The 18,116-nt window shown below is 34.7% G+C and overlaps 1 protein-coding gene across 2 annotated transcripts in view; it reads right to left on the bottom strand.

Annotated features, from left to right (window-relative positions):
- Nucleotides 1-18,116, bottom strand: part of PREX2 (phosphatidylinositol-3,4,5-trisphosphate dependent Rac exchange factor 2) — a 178,100-nt gene that overhangs the window by 79,468 nt on the left and 80,516 nt on the right. For both annotated transcript variants that reach the window (XM_032181378.1, XM_032181377.1), the window contains exons 12-22: nt 16,915-17,018; nt 15,537-15,586; nt 14,880-14,955; nt 14,247-14,319; nt 12,919-13,061; nt 12,662-12,754; nt 11,106-11,254; nt 8,974-9,059; nt 7,038-7,174; nt 3,800-3,917; nt 2,728-2,912 (exon numbers count right to left, since the gene is read on the bottom strand). In XM_032181378.1, coding sequence (XP_032037269.1) covers nt 2,728-2,912; nt 3,800-3,917; nt 7,038-7,174; nt 8,974-9,059; nt 11,106-11,254; nt 12,662-12,754; nt 12,919-13,061; nt 14,247-14,319; nt 14,880-14,955; nt 15,537-15,586; nt 16,915-17,018 — 1,214 coding nt within the window. The remainder of the gene's footprint in view (nt 1-2,727; nt 2,913-3,799; nt 3,918-7,037; nt 7,175-8,973; nt 9,060-11,105; nt 11,255-12,661; nt 12,755-12,918; nt 13,062-14,246; nt 14,320-14,879; nt 14,956-15,536; nt 15,587-16,914; nt 17,019-18,116) is intronic.

Here is an 18,116-nt window from a genome sequence, read left to right as displayed (position 1 = left end):
AGGTGTACAAGACCAGGTTGGATAGAGCTTTGAGAAACCCAATCTAGTGGATGGTATCCCTGCCTATGGCAGGGGGGTTGGAACTAGATGGTCTTTAAGGTCTCTTCCAACCCATGCCATTCTATGATATGATTCTGTTATAAGTCCTGTTATTATAGAAATAGCACTAGCAAATGATGGTGCCAGAAAATTGAAGAAGTAAAAAAAAAAAAAAAAAAAAGTGTGTTAAACAGATGAGGGCAGTATATATCCCTTTTTGGAGTAAAATATTTATTTCAGGAACTGAAATTCACTGTGTCATGTAACATGGTATATCCCTATCATTGGTTGTGTCCAACTCTGAAGATATGTTTGAAAAGCGCACTCAAAATAATATTATAACAAAGGCACCCAAAATCCAGATTAATGCTCCTAAATAGAAAAGGCTTGCACTTTAGAGATACTGAACTTTTCTTAAGCAGGTAATTTCTTTTAGGTGCCTACACTATCTCAAAGCAGTATTTCTTAAAAACTGGAAAAATTTTCATTACTGCAGTAGCTTAAATTTCTTCAGTGACCTAATATAAGAGATGTCTTTTTTAGCTGATACCAGACTGCTTCAGCCAGTCAGTCTATACAGCAATTTGACAAAAGTAATCCCATAGTACTAATATTACACCAGCTTGCAAAGAACTATGAACAAACAACACACACAGAATTAATCCATCATGAGAATTACATCTACAATTCACTTCTGCTACAGTTCATTATTCTTCTATCCATCATTGCAGCTGTAATATATGACTTACAAACCTGACTGATTTGGAAGAGTTTAGGAAAAAAAATGACAATCTACAGAAATTTTGGAGTGCAAAATCTCAAGTTTTTAAGAAGTCACAAACTATGCACGACAAGCTCCTGAGAGAAATTTTTCTCAGGTCTCCAGCAGGATGAAAAGAGGAAAACTCTTTGCTACAACGTTTTAGTATGGCATTAAAACAACAGAGTAACATTGGTTACACTTATAATTTTCAGGTTTAATTAATAATATGAATTCAACGATTCAAGATTTTTTTCATCTGTCCATTAAATTAAATGTGTTCAAAACTAGTAACTTTTGCAATACAACTTTGGTTACTTCTCATGGTAACACCGTAAAGCTTTGCATAGTACAGGAAAGCAATCCAAGATTACTTCCCTCACCTACTACATATGATGCAGAATAAATATGTTTAAAAATGCAAAGCAACAATAAATACACAGCAAGATGAGAGAGGAGGATATGGAGAGAAGCAAATTCATTATTGAAAGTGCTTGAAAGTGCAGAAAAGTTTATGTTTAGGGTATTGAAAACCATTTGCAGACAACTATAGTTGATAAAACATTACTACAGTTTTTATTATTGCCTTTGAGCAAAGGGTCCTGTTTTTTGGTTTTGTTTTTTTCCACTGGACCCTTTGTTGTATAGTATAGTCACTACTATACTTTTCTAACATAGTCACATTATTAAAAAACAATACAGAGATGTAATCTTTAATTAATTAACCAACCTAAACCCTAAGGGTGATGACACAGCATTATTTATGGCCGCAATCTATATGCTGAAAGTACTTCTCTTCTTAACTTCTACTCCATATACAACAAGGGAAAAAGATTTCTTCAGCTGTCAGTAATTGATACCTCTAATATTTTATATGAAATTGTAATTAGAGCAAGAATTAACAACTTTAAAGACAGTGACTTTTGGCATTAACTTGACCAGTTCTTGCAAAGCTTGTCATGTTGTCATGTTGGTGCAAGAAGTTATTCCCTTGTTTGTCAAACTGGTCTGCTCCAAAGAGAAGTTAGGGAAAGGAAATATTTAGCTTCAGTAAAATACCAGTATTTTAGCTTACACTTCTGATAGAAAGGAAATAGAATAAGAAATTTGCAGATATAAATACACTTCCCCAAAGTATGGCTTTTCATACTTATATATTTTTAATACCCATATACGCATGAAAAGATAAAGAATACTTAATAAAAGGAGCTGTATTATTGTATTATTTGTCAATCTGACCCAGAGAACACCAGCTATATGCAAAAAACATTTATGAAGACTTTCATAACAACTGCAGATTTTACCATTTGGAAATATTCACCAAGAAAAAAGCTCAAACTCTAAAGTAGCACTTGCTTTTTTTCTTCATCTGTGATTTTGCCAGTGTTTGCCTCCCATACATACAGAGCTTTATTTTACTTTAAAACACACACACACACACACAAAAAAAAAAAAAAAAAAAAAAAAAAAAAAAAAAACCAACAACAATTAAAAAAAACAGATATGATGCCACTTCCAGTACTCTCACTAAAAAAAAAAAAAAAAAAAAAAAGTTACACAGGCAATTTTGATGAGATAAAATAACGTTTGGAAACTACAGCCTGCCTTCACAAAGTTTTGACATTCATTGAATCTTTGACTTTCTTTGCAACTTTATTTGATGATTAAGAAAAAAGGGAGAGAGGTAGGGAGAATGGAAGACTAAATTTCTTTAATGTTTGTTCAGTTTAGAAGCTCAATTTATTACTACACCATAATTTACTTTGCTTCCTGAGTACACAATCATCCTTCAAAATGTCAGAGGGATAAAGGTGACCAATTACAAGATGTTAAATGAAATACACATAATCTCAAGAATAAGCAGAAGAAAGATGTTGCTACATTGGTATTCAGCCAAGTAAGAATTAACACATATGATTGTTTAGTACCTTTGCAGTCAAGCTGAAAAATCCCTTTGGTTCAATCATTTTTTCTAACACATGGCACTTTATTCCAGCTGTGCTGTCATACTCGTAAACCACTCCATACTCCAGGTGAACATTGTCAACAGTCAGGCTTACGTGATCTTTCTTCCCATCAATTATTGCCATAGTATTAAACTTGTCAATCACCTCTAGAATAAAGAGAGTAATACAGATCAGTTGAGGAGGGTTGGCCACTGAAAAATGAATTATAAAAGGGGGGGAGGGAGGGGGGACATAGGCAAACATTCTAGAAATACAAATGGTCTGCTCATTCTACTTGAACATGTACAGCACATAACCGAGCTACCAGGTGAGTGATTTAAAATAAGAACACCAGTGGCTTTATGAATGCTAAAATAAAAAATTGCTAAAGAAGCATGAATAGACAAGTCACAACAGTCTCTCTTTAGAAACAGTCATTGTTGAAAGGGACTAATTCAATTTCATTTAAAATCTAGACAGGTAAAATACAGTATCAACAAAAATATGAAAACTGAGAAATTCTAAATAAACCAGAAGAAAATTATCAGAAATGAAACCACTATGTCACCATTTACCCAGAGAACACAAATACAGTTCACATGCAAACCACCTCTTTAATTATCATCTTTGTACAAGCACACGAATCTAGATTTATCTAAATGTCAATTGCCTGAAAATAATCTGAAGGATAGCTGATTTGTTATTTCTCATGCAGTAGTCACTAACTCATCTAATTTAACTTTAAATGATTACTGGTGGTGAAAATAATTCAGGTAATTCCTAGGATTTCATATCCTATGATTGAAAATTGAAAAGATTTTCCCTGAAGTGTTCACAGAAGCTTTTTCTTGAAATGAGAAATGCAATAATTTTCAAGGAACAGCATGTTAAATTTACCTCCTTACAATACATAAAAAAGCAAATCCTTACATAAAGCACAACTTACTGTCTGCCTACAATTTCATCTCTGAAAACAAAGCCACTGCCTGTATTTTCCTTGCTACTTACACCAACATTCTGAGCAACAACAAAATCAAAACAAGCTATCACATACCTTCCACTTTGCAGTCAAAGGCATCTCCTCCATCATCTCCAGAGGGCTTGGCATTTGTTTTCTGAAGATCTTCCTGTGCACTTTCAATGCTGTTGTAAATCCACTGTATAGAATCTTGCTAAAAAAAGTTAAAAAAAAAAAAAAAAAAAAAAAAGGAAATCTTTACAAGCACAATTGATAGCAACTTATCCCACTGCTCTCAAACACATAATAGTTGCTTTAATTCCCTGAATATCATATCTACTGCCTTCTGAGCTTTGAGTTCCAAATAACGTTTTGAAAATTACAGAGAATTTTGGCTTTGGCTAGAATCATCTGAAGCATTTAACCTTTTTTTTTTTTCTTTTTTTTTTTTAAATCTATCACGAGACAGTAGGAAATCTGTGGCAGTATGACATCCATCAGTTTCGTGTCTCTGCCAAAAATAATCTAAGACATTTCAAATCAAACTGCAGGCTGAAAAATATTTGAGACAAGAAATTGTGAAAAAATCAAGAGAACAGTTCTTGTCTTGCTAAATATGCTATGTGTCCACAAAGCTGGGAAGATTGCAGAATGCTAACTGATAGCATGGTAGTATGTCCACCTAATCTATCACCCATGTGTCACTGGCAAAAAATTTATATACCACAGCCTTCATTACTTGTATTTGTCTTTTTGATAGTTATTTTATTAGATCTGCTTTATTACACAGATTAGCAAAAGATGCTAAAAGGACAGAATCTCAGGCAAGTCCAGCATTTTATGTGACTGACAGACACGTGCATACAGGAATGGTAGCTTGGTCATACAGCCTATGAAGGAACCACCTGTAAGCCTTACACCTCATTTTCCCCCCTCACTTGTTTAGACATGTGTCCATCACATCCTCTTCGAAGGGCTATCAAATATGGCATCTACAGAATGTTCTTCTCTTCCTCATACATTTCAAAAGAAGCTTGACGCTTCATTAATCACTCCCTCTCTAACTGCTACAGCAGAACAAATGGCACAATCATAATCATAAAATCATTCAGGTTGTAAAAGACCTCTAAGATCATCTAGTCCAGCCTTTAACTCAGTACTGACAAGTCCACTACTAAACCATGCTACTCAGTTCTAAATCAACACATTTCTTGAAGACCTCCAGGGATGGTGGAGGTCCTCTCAACCTCTTCCCTGGGCAGCCTATTCCAATACCACAGAACCCTTTCAGTAAAGAAAATTCTCGTAATAAAACCTAAACCTCCCCTGGCATAACTTGAGGCCATTTCCCCTTGTCTTATTACTTGTTGCTTGGGAGAAAGGGTTCTCTTGCTTCATGATTTGAACTTAAGATGGCCTAATAGAAGGGCTACTTACTTCAACTGGAAGTCACTTGTTCAAAAGCTAACATAAGATATAATACTATATGATTTGGAACCATATTCTCCAAATGCATTACAGAGGGACACACTAAGCATAAATCTGTCGCATCATGATTAGTATCACTGCAAAGAAATTACATGGAATATCAGAAAGCAAAATCTGCTTTCAATTTTAATTTTTCCAGACAAGACAACAAATACAGACATTGTCCAACAGAAGTTGCACAGTTATTCCCATTGCAACAAATTGAAATGAAGCTTCATACTCCAGGCAAACAGGAAGACTCCTCGCACTGAGAAGTGGAATATTCAGAACGCAGAAAAAGATCCCCTTTCAATTATGCAATTGCCAACCACAGGAGAGACAGACTGCAATATTTGTGTTAATTAAATGATACGCTAATTACTTACAAAATAGGAGAAATCCATAGTCATCTTACAAATAATTAAAAACCCACATTTCTGAATAGGAAGTGAAATTTTAGCTGTCTTGACAGCAGTGGGAATACTGTCATCAGTCTAGACTGTTATCTCATACCATTTGATAGCAGGTTTTCTAAGAGATTCTTGTCAACCCGGGGGTTAGTTATATGGGATTTGCGGAACATGATTGGCTACTTTTTTAGACTGAAATAATCTGCACAAGAAAAACAGGTATGTATTCCAAGATATTACACAAGTAGATGGAAATAAAACCAAAACAGTAAATTTGCATGTGAAGGCATTCATGCCAGCCAACATCAATCAATCCTTCAATTATATCTATAGAGAACTCCATGCTTAGAAAAGAGAGAAAACATGCCTGGTACAATTTTTTTTTTTTTAAAAAAAGTAATCAATCTTTTACTCCATGCATTACTTGCTCATAGAGTACCCTTTCTTTACCAGAGCCCGTATTCCTTTAAAGAATAGGTGAGCTCTACCTTGATATGTTATGTAACATCAACTCCATACTGCAGTTAAAAAACAAACAAACAAACAAACAAAAAAAAAAATCCAGACATTTTCATGAAGACAGTATTTGCATAACAGTTTTAATTCTTATAATTCTTATCTCATATCTATGCAGTAGGTATGAGGGAAGGATTTCACTCCTGATTTTAATTGGATTCTTCTTCTCAATTAACATGCACTGGAAGAGTCTGTACAGTTAATTAATGATACCAGTTCACAGTTTATGAAAAATTTGCAGGAACTTGGAAAGATTACATTATATAATCCAGCTGGTTTTGGTTTTCTTCCATACAATTTATATCTTGCAAGCCATTAGATTTTCTCCTAAACTAACGTGAGAAAGATAACAAAGCTTGGATGCTTATATTAAAAAAAGGCAAATTTTGAGCCCTTAAATTTATGTTGATTTCCAAGACTGGAATGCAATGGGAACACAAAGAATGAACACGAAGACTTTTATAGGCAAAATATGTGCACTCTGCTCTCTATGTGCTGAAGTGTTACAAAATTCTGGAAGAGGATCAGCTTTTTGAATTACATTCTCATGCTGATGAGCAAGCAGTGAACTGTGTAAATCCCTCTCCATCATGATGAGAATATACCTCAAAATGCTTTCTGCATAGAACTGCAGAAAAACTTGAAATAAAACTTTAAAAATACCATATTAAGAACTTAGCTATAAGCCTATATTTTTTAATGCAGAAATTAAAGAGACCTCAAACATCAGCAATATATTGAGGAATGTTCGCCTTTTGTAATTCAACTGGCTTTCTTCCACTTTTATTCACCACTTGTATCCCTTTACCACACTCAATCGCAACAGGTGCATGGACAGAGATACATACCACACTGTTTACTTTGGTTGAAGAGAACATTTTACCAAAAAAAAAAAAAAAATTTAGTCAGAAAAATCTGCAAGAGTAACAAGTTAAGTGTACCTGCATTGGACGCCTATACTTCCTGCATGCCGTGACATGAGCAATAACACTTGCATGAGTCTCTTTGCTGACATTAATTCCATTCACTTTGATTATGCATTGGCCAGGGTGGAGACCAGCTGCAGCTGCCACTGTTCCTGTTAAAAAAAATAAAAATCACATAGTTGACAGGCTTCCTTTCCTAACCATTTCCTTTAAAGCTTACAGTCCAAAAACCCAAAAGCCTCTGACCACAGAGTGCTTCTGAAGTCAGTGGACTCCAAGAAAATAGAGTTCCAAAGACATTTCTGAGGATCCTATCCATGTTTTCATCTATTTTCCATTTCATTCATAACAGAGTGCCTTACAGTTTTAATTGAAATATCCAAAAATAACAGAGTAGAAGATCTAAGCAACTTTAACAATAATAACAATAATCTTGAGTAATATATATGTATATTGTACATGCAACATAAAACACATGCTTCAGCATTTTCTTTCCACAACAGAGTAACCACCTTGGGAAAATCCTCTATCTACTGAAAAGGTACTATAAAAATACCAGCTGTCTCCAGGTCTTTTCAGTATGATTCAAGACTATTCCTGAAAGACAGCCTGCTGGACTATAACCATCTACCTGAACACTCACCTCCTTATGTCTCTCTTCCTATTGCTACAGAGGTGCTGGTGAAGTCAAAAAAAAAAAGTTGCTTAGAGAATGCAACACTGAGGTGAAGAAGTCAACTGTTAGAAAAGTTTAAACTGAATTTGCAGGGCTGACAAAAAGAAAGCCATGTTATGACTTCCAGGTGAGCATATTTGAAAAAGAAATAACAAACTATATATGTTTTTCAGTATTAAACAATATAAAATAAGGGTTTCCTTTATTTTAGGCACTATCAGGTGTTGGTGTTACTTAAAAAATATAAAAACTGCAACAATAGTTGCATTTTAAATCTAAAGCCAAAGATAGTCTTTGGAAATGATACCATTGCCAGCTATTGCAATTCACAAAAGTCTGGATTTAAAAACAGAAATAAGCCTTATTAAATATCTCTCAAAAAATATTTTTTTGTACTTCATGAAAAAAAAAAAAAGGGTTCCAATTCGGCAGAGTATTTAAGCATATGCCTACAATCTTTCAGGTTTAGCAAACCACACAAGCAAGATGTACCTACTATTGAGGCTAATTGGAATAAAGTATGTGCTTAATGAATTAGGATAGGCAGTTGAATTGAGATCCAGGTGCAGAAATAATTATCACATCAGCTCAACAGTCTAGTTTATTAGACTTTCTCTCGAAAGTCTAATTTCTGGCACCACAGCCAAGAAAAAAAAAAAAAAAAGTTATGAAGCTCTGTTCAAATCTGTCTGCTTTGCAGATCAGTTCACTTTAAATTCCTCAATTACAACAGAAGGAGGAGGGGAAAGGACACAACTGCCCCACAATAGCTGAAATACAGTGGTATCTGGCTTTACCATTAACAGCATGCAACAGCAACAAAAAATGTTTGAACTATTTTTGTTGCCAGTGCAGCAACCCAGAATTTATCAAGTTAGGGATGGCAAGCATTTGAATAATATGTCACAAAACAGAAAAACAAACCAAACAAACAAACAAAATGGTATTTAGACAAGACATCTGCAATTACTGTGACAAAATAGGTGACCAGCACCACTGAAAAGGTTTGTGAAAAACAGACTCTCTGGAGAACATTTTCAGAACATTGCAGAACTACATGGAGACCTAACAAATAAACTTTCAGGAAAAAATTCCCAGCACCCATTCACTGGAGAAAGGAATTTTGCTTCTGTCAACTATTCCTCAATCTGTGAAGAAGTCACAGCCTTAACTTACCTTACCTGCTCACTGGAGCTCATTTTGATTTGTCTCAGCCAGGCTATTTAAATATGAAATGTATGAAGACCACTTGTGTTGACAGCTCTTATGACTTACCTCTCCCAACAGCATGGACAACTGATGGGCCAAAGCCCCGGATTTGGAATCCAAGTCCATCTGCAGAGTCAGGAATCTTCACTGTCCTGGTACAAGCAAAAATCCAATATGAACATAGCAAAAGGTAGCATATTGTTATTTAGCATAAAATTGAACAGCAATAAGTAGTGTGCTTTTTATACCAGGGTGTAAAACTTCACACTGTTAGTCAATTCACAATTTCAGATTCAGCATCATATTCCCAATACTTTGAACAGCTTACATCAGAATTAAGAGCAAGTGAAGATACTAAAACTAACCAGGGGAAGGCAATACTATTTCACATAGAATTTCAGCATGCTAATTAAGATCAAAGCAGCACTGCAGCTTTCAAATTCCTCCCAAAGGGACTGCAATTCAGGTAAGTTGTTGTAAAATAGCAATGGAAGGTAGGCAGTCTATCAGGCAAGAGCACAGAGTCTCAGGATCACAGATCATGACAATGACAATTAAAATGAAGCCCTGATCTTGCCCAAAGTAAGCTAACAGGATGTCAGCTCAGGTTCCAGAAAAAGCAACACAGCTGCATTAGCCCTTATCAAAGCTAGTTAGGTCATGAATAACACAGCACTGATCTAACTTTGCCGTCTTTACTTCCAGAGTCAGTTCCATTATTATTTAAGGGATCTTTGCGCTGGACTTCATGTGCTAGTGCAAAAGCAGACAAATCTAAATTGATGGTGAAAAGTGAATTTAAAATACATTTGAACTGTAATAAGTTGGATTTACAGATAGATTTGAACAGTATCATTGTTTCATCTCTTGTACTTTCAGTTTTTTTCTGGTATACAGAATGTTTAGCATTTGGAGACAATTAGAAGCACACATGAGATCCAAATCCCATTGGGGCCTATAAATTTGTACAGATTTGTACAAAAATGCATTGTGAACATGTTAATGAATAAACTATAACAGAACATCACTGGCAGTTTCAGCTAAGAAATTATGAGAGAATAGTTGTCTTCAGCCAACACAGTTGTGCTAGTAGCAGCTTCTGACAAAATGCAGGTAGTACAGGAAACAAGTTCTTAAACTCCTCTGAACTCCTCATTCACTAGATAATCTCTGTCATCCTTGAAATTCACCCACGTCTTCACTGGTGAGTTGTGAAGAAAATGTGATCAGAAATTGATCCAAGATCTGCATTAAAGAAATGCTAGGATATGCTTTTTATGTTTGCTACAATACTATCACCTACTGTGTTCTTGCTGCTGTTTGGTTTGGTTGTTGTTCTTTTTTGTATTATCAGTCCAGTTGATCAACTTTATGCCGTATTTCTTTCTTTGCTCTTTTTCCTGTTCTGGTTGCCTCTGCATTTCTCAAGCGATCTCTGCTTATTGACAGGAGAAATACATCTCTGTTCTGCTGCTTCAGTGGAGCCATTTCCAAGGCCCTCTCTCTGTGTGTTATCTAGCAACAGGATGGGTTCCTCCTTTCTCTGCAAAACCTGATCAGAATTTCTCCCTACTGCTGTTTCTTATTCTCCTCTTTCTTTGTTACACAGAAACCATTAACAACTTTACTGATAGACCAATGTTCGTTAACATATCTACTGAACCCAGGCATTAGGCCTCACTTTGTATTTCTTTTATGTAACAAAATTCTACTCAGATTGCAGTGGTCAAATCATTGTGTAGAAATACAGCTGTTACAGAAAGATCTGGAGTTGTTTACTTGCTACTGTTGTTTACACAACCAGCACACATACCAAAGAGGCCCATTAGATCACAAAGTCCAACTTCTGCCAAACCAGGAACTAATCCCCAGACAGAGGACCTTGTTTAATAAACATAAGTAAGAGATAAGTGATCAAAACTGTCCATGTATTCAAAGAAACCTCATCTACACTTGCGGTTTCTTCATGTACTTAACGTGGCAGACCTGATGATCTAAGCACTTGTGTTTTGTTTTTGCTGACTGACAAATTTAATAAAACAAAATCAAAGCAGATCAAATTGCTTGACTTTACAAAGTGAGATTCGGCAAAGCATTTAAAATAACTTTACAATAGCGCTGTTTGAAGTTCCACTTGTCTTTTTAAATTCACTTCAATTGTAGTTTCTAAAAATTCCCGCAAAGGAATGACAACTTACTCCCGTGGTTTAGTGCTCACAAGAACCCGCAGGGGCTTTCTGCTGTTTAAACACGTTTTCAGAAAGCAATCCACTTCACTAAAGGGTCGCAGAAAAACCAGGTCACCATTAATGGCGAAGATTTTTTTCCCAACCTCCAAGCCTGCCATCTAGAAAACAATAACAGTTGTGTAGATGTTTGCCTTTTATAACCACCAATATTATGTTTTCTTCTGCTTGCATGCAACCCCAATAGGAATAATGACACACACACTTACAGAAAATTCTTTATGCCTCCTTCAAGAACTACACTCAAAAGACACACAAAAAATTGGTTCTGGAATTGGTTATAGTGACCTCAAGTGTACTGTAAACTCTCCTTCTGAAGAGACCTAATGACAAGTCCTACTGTCAGTCAAGATTTTATTGAAGTATTACAATATTAGTTAATATCTGTAATAATTAACACAATAGCCTTCACTGATCCAGTTGTTGGCTTTTTTTTTTTTTTTTTTTTTTTTTTTGCTATTATTGTTGTTATTATATTATTGATGTTACCTCATTTGCCCACATGTCATTCTCCAAAGGAGCTAACGCTTCTTTTGACAAGGAAGGACCTGATGACTATTTTAATAAGAGAATACCTATTAAGCTCCAAAATGGAATGGTATCCTTGAAAGTTTTATGGCCATACTTTTGAACCAATGGTACAGCAACCAAATTGCATACAATCTTTAAAGAAGTCTAACAAGAAAGAAAACATTCCCAGCTAGGATGGCAGGAATATACAGAACTGCTCAAGGCACATGTAAAGTCTTAGTGCCACCTGAGATCATGACAGAACCTAACTGCTGAAAAAGACCATATGGGATTATGCAAAGCCAACAGCAAAATATCTCTGGATATAGTTCTGCGGTTGTATTGTACTGTTTTTCTGTCGTATCTATTTTTATCACAATTTTTATCCCACAATGAGATGTGGGGCTTAGAAATAGAAGGGCTTGAAGTCCAAGTCTTTTTTTTTTCCTGTCATAGAAGATATTATTTCTGTATATTTACACTTATAGAGACTCCCATACAATTCACTAGAACAATATTAAATTACCCAAATAACAACTAAAGCAATACTAACAAACTGAAAGGCTATGATTTATTTATTCAGATTTTTAAATTCTAGAATTGCTTGATACATCCTTTATTATGAAATACATCAAGTGCAACCTACAGACTAGAGTACTGTTCTATATTCATTTCATATTCTACTGAAGGATGTTTATTCCATTCATGAGTAGTGTAATCATAGGAATATTTTTTAAAGCATTAAAATAAAACCATTACTTTTTCAAAACTCATAACAAATTATCTCTGTATAAAATAAATGTTGCTAATGATCATAGCTCAATTTTAAACAAACAAAGCAAAACAAAACAAAAAAGCATAATAATCATAGCTAACTTGAAAAGTTCTCAAATTATTGTATTATCATCTACTATCACACATTTTCTTAACTGATATATAAATCATACACCTGTGAGCAAGTCAATAAAACAAGAAAGATAATTTATAATGTTTAATACCTCAGCATTGGATCCTTTCTCCACCACTTTAATAATTGGCACTTTATTTCTATCTTCTAAACCAAAACCATAGGTGCCTTCATTAGATTTAATCTGAAAAATAGAATTGTTCAAAATTGTTCAAAAGATTGTTCAGGAAGGCATTTAGTAAATATAGCTCCATTAACAAAAAAAACAATACACAGTGCTAATTTACTGTCACTAATACCAATTTGGTTTTAACTCATCAAAACATATGATAATTTGGTTTAACTCACCAATAATGACTTAGCTATGACATTTTCCACTACTTTCAAATCATGTTTCATCAGTCTGTGCTTCATATTTGACCCTTCCATTTCTTCATCCGCATAAAAACGGAACAACAGTGGTTCATCTTTAAATTCACTTTTCTCTAACACTGTATGACACAGAAACACAAATATTAATCCTGTTCTTCTTTTGAATTCTTGAATAGCATATTTTTTATTACCCATAATATACTGAACATGTACAAATTAAATGCTAGCAAACTACTTTTTGTGTGAAGCTAAGGAAAACTTAATTTTTAACATTAGTAACTCTCTTTTTCCTGGATCCATTATAGGTAGGTATCACTAAGTTTATTTTCAGCTACTGTGTTTAGATTTCACCAAGGTTAGGAAGACTAGCTTAGCCTCGTTTTAGTGAAAATGCCAAGCTTGTGCTTCCTGAAATTGGTTTAAGAACATGATTTTGAAAAGTTCTGTTGGACAGCTATTGGAAATGCTCACTAACAAGTTCTGGCACTCTTCAAGTGCATGAATGATGTACACCACGTTCAGTATTAGAAATGGGTTTGCTGGGGATGTGGAAGCAACTAGAACAGCAGACAGATGCAGTCTGTATGTTCAAAACTCAAAGGCAAAAGTGAACACTGTCTGAGAAAAAGTTAATTCTTCCTCCTTATCTAAACAAGCTGATGAGAAAATGATTTCTTTTTCTTTATTCCAGTAAATGACCCACTGCTTCAATCATTTCACTGAAATCTTCCCTCTGATGGTATTAAATGCAACCTGTTCTCATTTTTCGTAGTCCATGTATCTCTGCTCTCCTCTCCCTTCTTCTTTGTTCCATGCTGTCTTTATTATTTTTTCTACATTTCTACATTTTCTATCATTTTTGTACAGTCCACTTTCTCTGGCTGTCACCACTTCACATATTTAAAGTCATGCTCCACAACACTTAATTCATTCCTCCAAAAATTATTCCTTTATTTTCCTACATATTTCCTCAAGGTCTATCTTCAGGCTCACCTACACAAACATGTATTACCTCCTTAAGAATTTTCTTTCAATGTGGTTCACCAAAATTCCACCCCTAAATCCTTCGAAAGATGAAACCCTCAGTATATGCTTTAAAATTGACTGAAAATAATTTTTAGAGTATACAATACATATTTTTCTTCTTCTTCTTCAAGATTGTAGCATAGGTTTCTCCAGTGATATAATGAATGAATTTCCTATACTGTGTGTAATATCTTTAACAGTGCCTGCATTTCCTTCCTACTATGTAGATGGCATTAAACAAGAGGTATGTATACCTTGTATAGAATGTATTTACTTACCATGGTGCATAAACCCATTATCACAAAGAGCTACACCAAAGATCATAGCTTCCTCCCTGGTCCGGCAATCCCCCTGTTAAACCATAGCATATTTTCTTTATATTTTAATATATAAGTAAAATGGATTCTATTCACAGTGGTATAACCTCACTGGGCAAGTATAAAAGTATTGAGAATTTTTACTTCTATTTTATAAAGCTGGTACATGTTGACTGAATGAACAGGTTACCCCGTTCTTGTTCCTGGTTTGCTTAAAATAAAACAGAATCATAACAGAAAATTGGTACTGACTTCCAGTTAGTAATTTAGGGTTTTCAGGGCCTATCCATTTCATTTTAAGCCTTGAAAAATATCACGTGCTGAATTACAAAGCTAAGTCTCATTAAAACATTTAAAGTTCAATTGCAAATAAGGAAGATAAGTACAAAAGGGATGAATAGCATGGCTGTTGACAGCTGATTTCTGTTACTTTACTGGTTAAGAGGATTACACACAAATATGCGTGCACGCACACACGCACACACTGTTCTTATACAAAGTGTATGTTATTCCACCTAATACATCACTACCTTTCAAATCATAATTTAAATGCAATATTTAGAAAAGCACATAAATCCAAAGGTATACACTTGCCTGTGCAATCAACCAGTCTATGAGTTTGTTAGCCATGACTACAGATTTGTAGGTTCTCAAGTGATAATCTTTATCCCTGTCCAAAACAAAAATATATATGTAGGTATATATATGAAGCAAAAGGTCAAAAGAGCCTAAACTAAAAACAACAAACAAAAAACACTTATTTTCTATACAAGTTAGTATAAGCATGAATTGACCATTTTGTAGTGGTTCAGAAACAGAGCTTCAGAAGCTGCCTCTGGAGTAAAGCAAGTCAAACCTTTCTGTGTAGACAGAAAGGGGAAGGCTGACCATATCTTACTTTGTCACTGCAACATAAAGACAGTTGCCTTCTTGCAGCTGAGATTCTACAAATGAGTAATGGAACATTACTAAAGAAGTGAGTATATTAATATCTACAGTAAGCATATAAGCACATCTATCAGGACCTAGATGGCTCTAAAAGTCTGGAAAAAAAAGATAATCTTGGATTGAGTTTGCACTCATTTTATGATGCAGTTACACTTTTTGTCTTTATAGCCCTTCAATCTTTTTTGATTTCTCCCCAAAGACCAATCTTAGAAAGGTGGGTTAGGTTCCTACATTCAAACACAGTATCTTCAGAATACATACTTCTCTTGAATGAGTCTCTAAGGATTTCCTAACTAGACTCACCTAATTACTGGGGTGAAGAGACTGTGAAGGCGACAGTACAGTCGTACACCCTGTAAAAGAGAAAGATGAGGTTACTTACGTGGATTATAATGTTGTTACATATTCACACCCCAGAGAACATGAGAGGAACGGACACAGTAAAAAAGCTAGATGTTTCACTTAGCTAGCAAAACAAAACTATTCAAATTTCTTTATGTGCCAAAACTTACTATTTCCAGATAACAATATTGACATAAAAATCATGAGACATAAATCATTTATAACCAACTGATACACATGAAATAAGGATCAGCTTTAAGGTAGAATTAAAAAAATAATAATTAAGGTATAGTATTTTGAAAAAAAAAAAAAAAAGTACACAAAACTTGAAAGATAAAGTAATGGTCTATGCATTAAGGTTTTCCAAATCACTGATTGGTGCTCTACACACAAAGCAAGCAATTAAAGTAAAAAAAAAAATAAAAATAAATATTACACGCATAAGTACCTTTTTTATATATATACAAAGTAAAATTACAACTAAACAGCATAAAAATAAAAATGATTCAAAGATGTGAAAAGATGTAATACATTTTCAATTGAAAACAAAAATAGAATGCTTGAAGGAATTTAAGATACTACCATCAGAAAATAGCATTAAGAAAAACAAATCACATAAGCATTCCTTAGCAGACTATCAAAAAAAAAAAAAATCTTTATAACATGCACGACAAAACATATATAACAATAAAAAATTGTGTCAAAACAGGTTTCATTCTACATTGTTGTGCCTGCTAGAATTTGGTATTGAAGATTCTCCTACATATAGCTTACATTAACAATGCCAGCAGAAAGTGAGTGCCATTGTAATGCAATATCCAAGATACTGCAGTTTTCTATGTCAAAATCATGAGATGAGTTTAAAGGCAACTTTGTTCAATAGAAGTGTTACACCTAGTAGTGTAGATGGATACTAATACCCATGTTTAAACATCTATGTGACTCTTGATTTACTGCTTTGTTAAGACACTAATACAAGACACTCTGAATTTTATTTTTATTTAATCTATATGTAAGTTCAAATCTATTAAGATGGATTGAAAAATGCAATGGACTGAAATGCCAGCCTCAGAATTACCCAGAAACACAGGCAATGCATCCCACATATGAAATCATGAAGTAATTAAAATACATTTTTAATTCCATATTTAAAATATGTAACAACAAGGCAAGATCTTCCCTTACAAATGGAAAATTAAGTTTGATTCACATAAATATAAAGTCAGGCAAGCGTGAAGGAATGTTATGTGTTCTAGCATAATATTTTATTTTATTTCTCAAGCAGAATCTCAATTTCTGGTGCATTCTTCCTAATAATAGCAAATGTTCCATTATGTACCTTAGAAATCACTTCCTGCATCTCATTTCTTGGATAGTATGTTCCATCATCGTATCGGAATCTGTACAGCATGTGTTCAGGTTTGAATTGGTGCTTATCTGTAACTAAATTAAAAAACAAACAAACAAACAAAAAACACCACATGTATAGCCAGGTTACTTTCTACAGAAATACACAAAAAGAAGGTCAAAGTCATTCCTTCAAATAATAGTCCGTTACATGATAGATTTCAGACAGGGAGGGTAGGAAGCATGAATAAATCATCTGCCCTAAGTTCCTTTATGTCACTGATGATGATATTTCTCACAACATTTAAGTAGCCCACAGGAAACAAAACAATTTTAAGTAATGGGCAAAGAATAAGAACAACAAACAGCCTGGAACAGCCTAGAACATCAGGCATTCAAGTGTGTTCAGTGCATTTGCAACCTTTATCAATCAAATAGCCAAAAAGACAGCTTCTTTTGCAATTATCAATGTATTGTTTCACATTATTTCCTGTCCTAATTCTTGCTAAGGCCAATCTCAGATGAATCAATAAAGAACCCTTCATAACACATTTGAATAGTCCTGCACTTGAGAGCAAAGAAGGCCTGTCTTCCTCTATATATAGCCACCTGAAGGTCTTCAGTGCAAGAGACTTGCAATCATCTGTTAAGTCAATATACATGGTCCTTGTCACCAAAGACCCCTGAAAAAGGATCTTAGCAGGTGGGTTTCCATTCAGCAGTTTTAAAAGATTTCAACAACAAACCTCACAACTTCAAATATTTCTTCAAAAGTCACATCAAGGGAGGCTGTAGCGAGGTGGGGGTTGGCCTGTTCTCCCACGTGCCTGGTGACAGGACGAGGGGGAATGGGTTTAAGTTGAGCCAGGGGAGTTTTAGGTTAGATGTTAGGAAGAACTTCTTCACTGAAAGGGTTGTGAGGCACTGGAACAGGCTGCCCAGGGAAGTGGTGGAGTCACCATCCCTGGAAGTCTTCAAAAGACGCTTAGATGTAGAGCTTAGGGATATGGTTTAGTGGAGGGCTGTTAGCATTAGGTTGGAGGTTGGACTCGATGACCTTGAGGTCTCTTCCAACCTAGAAAATTCTGTGATTCTGTGATTCTGTGATCATATGATACAAAACTTCTCATGGAAACAGGACTACAGTAAGGCCTACTGAAAAAAAGCTGATTCAATTGATGGCTGAGGACAGCA

Source organism: Aythya fuligula, chromosome 2 (assembly GCF_009819795.1).
Source record: "Aythya fuligula isolate bAytFul2 chromosome 2, bAytFul2.pri, whole genome shotgun sequence".
NCBI lineage: Eukaryota > Metazoa > Chordata > Aves > Anseriformes > Anatidae > Aythya > Aythya fuligula.
This window is presented reverse-complemented; position numbering and strand designations above follow the sequence as displayed.